Raw genomic sequence first — 11,421 nt, forward strand, 5'->3', positions numbered from 1 at the left:
CCAGGTGGTTTGCTGCTGTCTGCCTGTCTTGAAAGTGCTCAGCGTCTGCAGGGCAACAGAGAAATAGAGAGAGGGGAGAGGGAGGGAGGGAGGGAGAGAGAGAGAGGGGGGGAAGGAGGGGAGGGTCCTCATGGACGTCTCCCAGCCCAGTGTCTAGAGGATTTTACACCATTTCATCTCAAAAATGAAAATGTCATGGCTCGGTACATCTCCCCAACAATTGGAATCTGGGCCAGTGGTTTATTTATTTCATTCCCTACCAAGCAGCACTCTCCTTCATATAAATTGTTGTTTTTGTGTCTTTGTCTCTGACTCTTTGTCCGTCTTTCTTTTCACCTCTCTACATCCCTTTCCTTTCTCCCCTTCCCCTTCTTTATTTCGTCTAAATACTCCAGGGCTCCTGCCAATGGGTCTGTACTGATAGGGATAAGCGGCTCCACTGTTGAGAGACCCGGGGTTAGGAAGACGGGGAGACCGTGTCAGAAGAGTCCCTGGTGGCTGAGGGATGTCTGTGCAGGGCAGAGGGTGTGACAAAAGAGAAAAAAAAAACGAATTGACAGGAAGGAATCTCTGGCAGAACCAGACTCAAACATGTGCATCCATCTGCCTCAGCCGGTTGAGGTGAAAGGAGAAAATGGGGCAGAGAGGAGAGGAAAACAAAATGAAACCCAGCTAGACCCAGCTGGATATAGATTTCACGAGGAGAAGTAGAATATAAGTTTTTGTTATTTAGTAAAAGGCAAGAGAGAGGGCGAGAGAAGATGAGAGGCAGGAACAGGGACAACTTGTCCTGGAGGTTTGGAGACACTTGTGTGGCATGTGGTGTAATTAGCTCATGTGAATCACTGGGCCTCTGTGTGTTGGTTGAGTAGGATGTTTGCGACTCTCACACATCAAATCTAATGAAATGAGCCAAAGCGAAACTGACCCGCGATGACGGCTTCTTTATTTAAGTCCGTTTTGTGTAGGCTCAGCGCAAGAATTGGAGATGTGCTTTTCGCAACATGAAGGAAAGATGTGCTTATAGTTTCTTGTTTTGCCACCGTATTTTCGCGACAAAAAGACAGCGTGGGTCACACAAAAATAGAATCAGGAATTAATGTTTTTTTTTTTTTTTTGAAAGTGTGCGTTTTAATCACTTCAACAGTGAAGTGTGTTACTGACAAGATCCTATATATAAGTTGCTCATTTGTCAAAGGTCAAGCAAGGTCATGCTTGCTGGCTTATTTCAATCACATCCACCGACCTCCCCCTTTTTCTTTGACACAACGCTGTCCTCACTTAGTGATTCAAAGCCTTTGGGAGCCATTGAGTGTTGACATAACCCAAACAGGGTTAACAACACCTCATCTCTCACCCTGACATAACATGCTCTTGCTGTCTTTTTTGCAGGGGTGTCACTATGATCGGATGGGGCTTTAATGTCTCCCTGCTGCTAATGTGAGGCCTGTAATAGGTTCCTCAGATGTAGTCATTGATTTCTGGCTGTTTAAATGTGCATTAATCTCGTGGTTTCTCTTGATGGGTGGGGTCCCGTTAACCACACCACCCACGAGACCGCTAAATATGCTTCGCTGGTGCCATTGCTAAAGTTTCGGGTCAAATTCATCATGATCGGTTCTCTTCGCAGATACTTCATCGATCGGCACACAGACCTGGAGAGGCAGTTTAACATCAATGTAGACGATGGGAAGATCACACTTGCCAAGCCGCTGGACCGGGAGACGGACATGTGGCACAACATCACAGTAACTGCCACAGAAGTCAGTAAGTAACCACATACTGGATTGCTCTCCCCCTGCCGTGCATGCCCTGCCTTGTGAATCATAATGTCCTACTCTCAAAACCAACACGTTGTTCAAAATTCATTGGCATGCAAGTTTTAAGAAAATTGAGAACTGCAGGAACCTGGCGACCTGTCCGGGGTGTACGCCGGGATTGGCTGCAGTGGCTCACAACCCTCGTGTGGCGCATAAAGCGGTAGACAATGGATGACTAGATGGAGAACTGCAGGAGGACAGTGTACAGAGCATTTTGTAGACCAGCCCTTTTTGTTCACGTTAAGATTGTGGCCCGAACGATTAGCATTTGAATCCACGGAGGCGCCGAGCACGTTCATTTGCTGAGTTTTGATTGAATTAAACAGCTCAGTAGTCAATTTGTACAAGTGAAAGAACATTTAAGATGTATCAAATAAACAGTTTTAAAGACATGCTCTAGAGTGGATTGCTCCAAACGCCAGCTTCCATTACAGATTAAAGAACATCTGCGAACCACAAAACTCACTGACTACGTAGAAAATCTTGCCAGCAGAGCTACAAACAGCTCAAACCATATGTAAGGCTTTATTTGCATACAGATTGTTTCAGGGGGACTGTATGTTGTGATAAAGCTTAATGTACCCCTTGAGGCTATTGGAATAGACATTTACACAGCTTGTAACTTTTTTCCATGTCCTCCTCCTTGTCTCTCTCTCTCTCTCCCCCTCCATTCTCTGTCTCACATCAATCCCTTTCTCTTCTTAATCATAGTCAACACACATTAATTGTCCAAACAAATGAAAGCATAAACACTGTCATAATGTGTTGGCCGTGCAGTACAGACGAATCCCTCCATCACTGGAAGATTTGAATGTGTCTCATTTGATAAGCCGGGTGCCTTGTCATGTCTTACACCCATACATATAAAGTGCATTTGCATGCCTCTTGGCAAAGTAACTGTGCCTTTAGATCGTGGCATCTCTGAGAGCACCTAATAGGAATTTGCCAAAATAAATATGGCAGTTTCGCTTATTCTTCACGGATGGGGAGGGGGAGCCGGTGTGTTCTCTGGCGTGAAGAGGAATAGATGTGTTCCCAGTTCTATACCGATGCCATTTGCCACCCAAACAGATATGCGTTCTGCTGCCTTGCATCAGTTGACATCTGACTAATCAGATTCTATTCCCTGTCTGCTGCTGCTGCTGCTGCTGCTGCTGCTGCTGGGGGAAAGTCACTTTTGCAGGAGGTTGGTCTCTGCCTCGCGCTCTCCATCTGCCCTAATCCATCTATGCTGTCTATCAGACTGTCAATTCCCACTCCCTCACTGCTCACCGCTTTTTCAGACTGTCCCCAGGTCGGCTCAAGGTCTTGAATTTTCTTGGGCATCTTGTCCTCCATGCAAAACATGGGAATATATAGTAAAGTAAACAGTGGTCCGTGGATAAGTGATATTTTCGGGCAAATGCAGTCGTCTTGGCCAGAAGCAAATGTAGATGTAAGTCTAAAATACTTTATAAATCTTACATTTCAACAACATGGCAAGCTCTGTTGAATTCTTGGTTATTTGTGGAAATTCAATTGTCCATTGCATTGTAAAAAGCACAGAGGCAACTGTTTAAAATCAAAGAGTTAATATAGTAAATAACTGAATAATAATTAAATAATAAGTGAACCAAATTAGACAACCTCACTTCTTCGATATACTTCATCATCCCTCTTGTAGGACATAAGAATAAATGAAATAAAAATATAAAACTATTATGGCGCCACTGTGGCATGGCTTTCTAAGTTGCCTGGCTAATGCCAGAGCAATCTCAATCTGGTTTGACATTGAGTATGGGTCTGGAGAGGGTGTAGTCACTTCTCAGTTCCGAGAAGCATGACCAATGCTTCTGTACACTCTGTTGATAGACAACCAGTCAGACCAGCGCCGGAGAACGCGTCGACATACATTCTTAATAGTTTTCTCGAAGCAATGGCTACGTATGTAGTGAGGGTGTCTAATGACTTTTGCCCTGGGGGAGCTCCGTGGAGCAAGTCGCCTAAAATGGAAGCAACAGCAACAAATCAAAAGACAGCTGCTCTTCTTCCCTTTGTGCCGAGATTCCGTCGTTGGCCAAAAGGGCGTCCTTGCCAGATGGATCTACGGAGTTAAAACAAATCGCTGGCAGAATCGGTCGGCTTTACCAAGGCTACTTTCTAAGGCCAGATAAATGGGTTGCTTAAGAGGCTGGCATCAGGAACATGCTCATAAATACAACCGTTCACATGGACTCTTGAAAGGGACTGTCAATTACCAGTGATGAATAATTCCAATCAACATCTAATCTAATTAAACTGCCTTTTATTGTCTTTTTAGACTTCAGTTACCAATGACTCATTAATATGCATGTTTAACCCTCATGTTTTAAACATTACAGGGTACAGGGGATTTTCAAAAGCACTTTGAATGGATTTTTTTTCTTTCTTTTCTTTCTCTGTTGCCTCGAATCCTGTTTTGCATCACTGATAACAGCCTGTAATGTAGATTGATGTGGCTTATCATCTGTCCCTCCATCAGTTCAGGAAATGAAGAGAGAAATAAAAATGAAGGAGAAAAATAAAGGAAATTAAAACTAGGTCATGTAATTTACCCGAAATTACATGTGTAAACGTGTTGGTTTTTTGTATTGTTTTCTCAAAGATAGATCATTTTGCTCACTCACTATTTTATCTCTCTTGTTTTTTGATTTCATCTATCTATCTATCTATCTATCTATCTATCTATCTATCTATCTATCTATCTATCTATCTATCTATCTGTCTATCTATCTATCTATCTATCTATCTATCTATCTATCTATCTATCTATCTATCTATCTATCTATCTATCTATCTATCTGTCTATCTGTCTATCTATCTATCTATCTATCTATCTATCTATCTATCTATCTATCTATCTATCTATCTATCTATCTATCTATCTATCTATCTATCTATCTATCCCTCTATAGGAAATCACAGTCAGATATCAAGAGCAATTGTGGCCATAAGAGTAATGGACATAAATGACAATGCCCCCGAGTTTGCCACTGAATATGAGGCCTTTCTGTGTGAAAACGGAAATCCTGGACAGGTGAGTAATTCATCACTTTATTTTGTCCCCTCTCTCCCTTTTTTCCCCCCTCTCTCTCTCTTTTCTCCACTGTAATGACTAGCCACAGTGAATTATAGCCTATTTATTTCACGGGGACTCTACAGAGGTGGGAGTGTGGTCCTGTTTCCTGCAACAGTCCTCCCGTGACACAGTGTGTGCAGAGCAAAGGGGGAAATGAGAGCAGTCAGGATTGATCAGAGTGGATCATAATTCAAGGCTGCCTTTCATGTCTTCCTCCAGATGGCACAATGAGTCCCCTAGCCAAAAATCCCAGATAAGTACTTAGCATTCTCATTCTCATCAATCGACCTCATTCAGGGGGACCTGTGTTCATACAATAGCGAGCATTGTTGGAACTGGGAAGGAAAAGTTGGGAGGGGGTGGGAAAAAGAGAAAACTGTCCTGCAGGTCCTGAATTCTAATTTCCAATCAATCATAAAGACATGCAGTATGATAAGACCTATGACGACAGGTTAACAGATAGAGCCAGGAGCTAGAAAGTGTGCCAGACTAGACAGGACCTCATTGATAATAATCTCAAACTCCAGGAATGAATAGAGCGTGTATTTCATCAGGTTTCATCCAGCCAGTTTTCGCACCGAGGCAGTCTCAGGTGGCAAAAATAAAGTAATGAATAGGCTGCCTCCTCTAATGGCTGCGAGCTCTCTTCTGCATATCTCACTGTCTCTGTTTTCATCACAGGTGATCCAGACCGTCAGCGCAGTAGACAAAGACGACCCAATCCAGGGCCACTACTTTGACTATCGTTTAGTGCCCGAGATGCTCAACAACCCCAATTTTACCATCAAAAACAACCCAGGTGAGAGACAAAAGAAGTGCAGAGACGCCACGGTTTTGTGGCAGCTTTGACTCCGTTTGACAGTTTCTGTAAATTCCTCCAATGGCTTTCCAGTCCAATATCTAGCCCGCGGCATGTTAGCAATACTGGAGATGAAATCTGGTGGATCAGTGTAGCTCACAATTAGCAGATGTGAAATTGTCTGGACACCAGCTTCTTTTTTACTCCCCAGTGCGTTTTGAAGGAAACTAAATGAATGGGATCCAAATGGCTTTTCGTGGTAGTCTTGTGGCTCAATGTAGGATGACTTCCTAGGAGCTTTTGCAGCCTGGCAGATGGTACTAAATTTGTCTGCTAAGTACTCTCGTTGGTTTATTTGCTGTTTTTCTCTCATCTCAATCCAATTCCTCTCCTCCTGCTATCCTTTCCATACCATGATCTGAAGCGCTGTGTTCTTCACGGTGTTGTGTATTATTCATCGCATGTATTTCTTTCTTTTTTTTTTTACAAAAATAGAAACATTTCACTTTTAAAATAGATACATAACATGTAGTGAGACGTGTGGAATAATCACATGCAATACAAAAATAGCCTTTGCTTGCTAAGCTCAGTCATCTCTCTTCAGAGGCATTAAGGAATGATTTGAAGGAGATATTTTCACACCACTTGTTGTAAAGCCGTGTCAGAGAGTTGGGTGGCAAAAATGAGAGGCTGGTGATTATGCAAAAAAAAATGAGCTGCATAATCTCACACTTAACAGTGGGCCAGCCTGGAAAACATGATTTATTAGTCTAACACATAATGCCAAAATAAAAAAAAAAAATGCAAATTGAACAATTTTCATAATCCATGGTTAACTTTTTAAAGAAGAAATAACAATTGCTCTTTAGTTTATCTCATTGGGAATAAATTGCTGCCCCTTGTCCATGTGTTTTGTCTAAATTGTACGGGGACAGAGACTAATGCTCGCAAAACTTGGAGAGATATTGCTTTAAAACTGGCAGTAATGATTCAGTGACAATGACTCACCATTTCATACTCCTTTTTAATGCTCATAACCTCTGTATTATTCTGTGATTTCACTTGTGGCACAAGTGGCTGTTGTTTCACACACGAAAAAAAGGATTTATTTACTAAAAATGAACTGTATTGGAAAACACTTCTAGGACTACAAACCCGTCCCTGACTTTAGCCAAACAAATCAGTCAACATCAATCACAATAGATTGCAATGTGTTTATTATAATGTATTCCTTATTCTCTTTGTCCTTAGCAGCTTTTCGCCGACATGAACTAGTACATATTTGAAAGGTGGTGTCCCGTAGACCTGTTATTTAAAAATATACGCTACCCCAGGCTTCCACATCAGGAACCCGATGAAGATTTATTAATACACCTATAACCCTCATTAAAAATATATTAATAATAAAAAAAAGTTATTGATAATGAATTTTCACTGCAAATGGGAGTGCCTTTTATGATTTGAGCAGGTGTTAACGGTACTCTTGTGCGAGACCAATTATTTCATAGCGATTTCCATTTTTAATGCATATGCAATGCATAATTTAACACTAAAATAAGAAACATGAACAATAAAGCAGCACATATTAACATAATACAGAAACACCTATTGTGATCAGTGATCAGAAAGTTAATTCAGCTGTAAAATATCTACTATTACATGTTATTATAATGTTATTGGTATTAATTAATAGCACTGTGTGTAGTCACTCATATTATCCTAGGAGTCTTCAGAAGTCTGACTGCCACTACCGTCATTTGGAGCCTCCCACTTATTCATGTATTCATCGCTAACATATTCAAGTGAGCCTTTGCTTTTCTTACAGTGAGAATGAACATTTCAATGTACACAATGCTTTCATCAGCATCCATCAGTCAATGAGACATTGTTCATGTGCCCTAATAGATCAAAGATAATGACACAGGCGCCTCGTAACTCAACTGACTTCATTCTGTTTCATTTATATAACTGCCTCTTGAAGAACCAGGAAATGTTTATTTCTATTTTTACCCGTATACGAGGAAAAGCCCTGGTGTTTCAACAAAGTATAGTCGATACTTGACCACTCACTATGCACTACTGAGTGATCCAGATGAAATGGGACGTATCAGTGCTCGCGAAGGGAAGGACCACTTTGAGGAAAATATACCGAGTCTATCGTCAAGCTCTCCACCTTTTGGTTGAGACTGCGCCGTCAACAGATGTTTCACCGTGACCCGTCTCTCTTTGGTACATCACCAGATCCATTCCCCCTCTTCTTGACGGCGCAACCTCAAGCAGAGCGATCAAATTTAGACGATCAGAACCGGCGCACATTTTCCATAAGATCAGCAGGAGTAGACTCTCAAGGGAACGCAAATGTTTGATAATATGAGCCGGGTAAGGAGAGCCAGCTAATGAGTAGACAGCTTCACAGAAGTGTCATCAAAGAGCAGCTGGCATCTTTCTGGGCAGACATGTGCCATCTCCTAAGTCAGTGTCACCTGCCAGGTTCTCTTCATTTCTTGCGCTTTCAAAGGCCACAGAGAATTTGGACCCGCTCGTCTTCAGAGTTGCTATGTTGGGCTGCTGAGAAAATGGAAGGTGGCTGAAATCAATAGACAGCATTGGGATAGGAAAAGTAAGTCAAATCACTGTAGACAATTGATGTGAAATTAGTTTACCCTTATGCTGCACTGATCCTCACGAAAATGTAATAAATGGAACCAGTCTGTTGCCAGCATGAATATTAATGGCTTTTTCACTTATAAAAAAGAATCATCTTTGGCTTTGCCTCTCTCTGACAGACAATTCAATCAGCGTGCTCGCCAAACATGATACCTTCCGACGACAGAAACAGGAGATGTACTTCCTGCCAATCATTGTGACGGACAATGGGAATCCACCGATGAGCAGCACCAACACTCTGACCATCCGAGTCTGTGGATGCAGCAAGGACGGCATAGTGCAGTCGTGTAATGTGGAGGCCTATGTCTTACCTATTGGCCTTAGTATGGGAGCCCTCATTGCCATCCTGGCCTGCATTATACTGCTGTTAGGTGAGGTCTTTTTTGTACTGTAACACTGTCAGTAATAGGTGAGGATGAAAACCTTGATGACGTGAGAGAAAACCAAGCTTGACCGGATCTTTTTGTGTCTCTGTTTCCGTGTTTCTGTCTTCCCTCCATGTTCCTGTCTTTCTTTCTGACAGTAATAGTCGTACTATTTGTGACCCTGAGAAGACACAAGAATGAGCCTCTGATCATCAAGGATGACGAGGACGTGAGAGAGAATATCATCCGCTACGATGACGAAGGAGGCGGCGAAGAGGACACGGAGGCATTCGACATCGCCACGCTGCAGAACCCAGACGGCATCAGTGGTTACTTACCTCGCAAGGACATCAAGCCCGACCTGCAGTTTATGCCCCGAGCAGGCCAGCAGTCGGGCCCCAATGGTGTGGATGTGGATGAGTTCATCAACATACGGCTTCACGAGGCAGATAATGACCCCACAGCGCCCCCTTATGACTCCATACAGATCTATGGATACGAGGGTCGTGGATCCATTGCTGGCTCACTCAGCTCACTAGAAACTGCGTCGTCAGACTCAGACCAGAACTATGACTATCTCAGAGAGTGGGGTCCACGCTTCAGAAGACTGGGGGAGCTCTACTCTGTGGGCGAGAGTGACCGCGAGACCTGACCTTTGGTCTGTTAGGGGAAAAAAAGACCTTCGCGATTTGTTTTCTGTCCGCATACTTGTGTATTAAATGCTAGGGGGTTTGCTGGCTTTTAGGTACAGGTGTTTAAAAACAAACAAACAAACAAACAAAAAAAAATAACAGTTAAAAAGGGAGGCCAACTTTTTGTATTCTTATTAGAGTGATAGCAGTTGTCATCCACTACGTCAAGCGCATTGTAACTGTTGAGCCAAACAATGTCTTTTTATTAGGAGAGCTATGATTCTTGTGGAGTGTAACTTAGATCCCTTTGTGGAGTGTCTAGCAGTATTTTGGGTGTTAGTCATTTGCCGTGACTGCCAGTAGCAGAAGAATCCTGGGTTTGCTGAGAGTTGCCCAATGAAGTGAAAGGATGGATATTTTTGGGTTCTCTCAAGCTTGAGTGGACATCATACTCCATGCGACAAGGGCAGCGAGCTGGACTACAAAAGCTGCAGAAGGACTCTTGTTTCATAACTGGCTGCCGAAGCCGCACTGCTGATTGGTGAGCTGAAACAAAACGATGATAAAAGCAATATATGGTCTACATTACAATGATGAATGTATGGATGATTGAAAAAAAGCAAAAAGACAAACACCAGTATTGGCTTTAAATGGCTTTGAATTTGTTATCATTTGATACAGTGTGTTCTCTGGTGGCAACATTTATAAACTATCTAAAGCCCAGAAAGGCTTGCTTTATACAACTCTTTGTATTTACATGCTACAGGTGTGGGTCGCAAGTGTTACTAGCCTATAAAAGACTGAGATGAAGACAAAAAAGAGAAATGTAGAAACTCTGAGGCCTTCTTTTTACAGAAGCAACATTAAATACAATTGTAATCTACTGTTTTTTGACAAGAGATGTGTTGATTCCTCATTATTGTTCTATGAGTTTTTGTATATTTGTTCTTAAATCATTTCTTTGTGCTGACAGTTTGTGGTGTATTTAGATTATTTCACATGAAGCTGTTTTTCAGCCACTTGAACACGATTTCATAATAGCCAAACCTTATCATGAATTTACTGCAGTTGATGAAATAGACTAGATGTAAGCGGGCACCAAGAGCTCACTCGCAAGTTACTGTAACAATGCAGATGATCTACTCATTTGGGACTGTAAGGAGTGTCTCATACTATATTTTGGGGTACAGCCAGTGGCCGGTTGAGCACAAATGTCAAAATTGATACCTACCCATAGTATGTGACTCTCTCCAGACATCAAATCTCATTTAGGAAAGATTGCATTAGCCCAAGAAAAAAAATGGAGACTCAAATCCAGACCATGTGCATATTGTGCTTACACTGTATGATATCAAGAAAATGACTTGTACTGTACATAGCGTTACTGCTAATGTCATTAGCTTTTAATGAGGTGGTAGGTTTCGTCTCTGCACGTTAGCTCTTGCACATAACGAGAATCTCAATGGCACTACAGCTGCGTGCATACTCAGTTTGTACTGATACAGTATTATGGCAGTTCTCGGTAGACTAAACAATATATACGGAATAGTCCTACATGCAGATCATATTTTCTACTGTGCTTTAATGCTTATAAATGTGTATGTTCAATTATTTACTCCCTGTACTGTAATCTAAGATACCCTGTATTGTTTCCTACTTTGTGAAATATATTTTTATAAATATGTGTGAATGGGTGTGGTTTCTTATGCAATGTCAATACAATACAGTGTGTGTGTGTGTACTCGTCAGTGGAAGTGCCACTCTGCCTGTGAAAATGGCTGCAAAATGGCTTTTGTGGGTCTGGTGGGAGCTTTAGAAAACAATTAGCTTGATCAGCCAATATTTCATGACAAGCGTCGATGTATTTGATGTTAAGCTTGAGCACTGTAAATGAAAAGGCACCGGAGTTTACTGCCATTGTTGTGCGGTCAAAAATAGATCTTGATTGTGTTATGGGGAATGTAGAAGGCAGTGTTTTTGCGGGTTGATCGAGAGGTCCTCTTGTCCTCTCAACCCTTTCTCATGGACCACATGTTGTCAT

At 42.0% G+C, this 11,421-nt stretch overlaps 1 protein-coding gene across 5 annotated transcripts in view; it reads left to right on the forward strand.

Annotated features, from left to right (window-relative positions):
- The window catches only part of cdh8 (cadherin 8), an 82,417-nt gene extending 71,355 nt beyond the window's left edge, over window positions 1-11,062 (forward strand). For 3 of the 5 annotated variants that reach the window (XM_044030600.1, XM_044030603.1, XM_044030602.1), the window contains 5 exons: window positions 1,631-1,767; window positions 4,754-4,875; window positions 5,599-5,716; window positions 8,503-8,754; window positions 8,907-11,062. In XM_044030600.1, coding sequence (XP_043886535.1) covers window positions 1,631-1,767; window positions 4,754-4,875; window positions 5,599-5,716; window positions 8,503-8,754; window positions 8,907-9,400 — 1,123 coding nt within the window. In that variant the 3' untranslated portion in view covers window positions 9,401-11,062. The other 2 variants (XM_044030601.1, XM_044030604.1) reach the window with 2 other exon arrangements.
- The last annotated feature ends 359 nt before the right edge of the window (window positions 11,063-11,421 follow it).

This window comes from Solea senegalensis, linkage group LG7 (assembly GCF_019176455.1).
Source record: "Solea senegalensis isolate Sse05_10M linkage group LG7, IFAPA_SoseM_1, whole genome shotgun sequence".
NCBI classification, from domain to species: domain Eukaryota; kingdom Metazoa; phylum Chordata; class Actinopteri; order Pleuronectiformes; family Soleidae; genus Solea; species Solea senegalensis.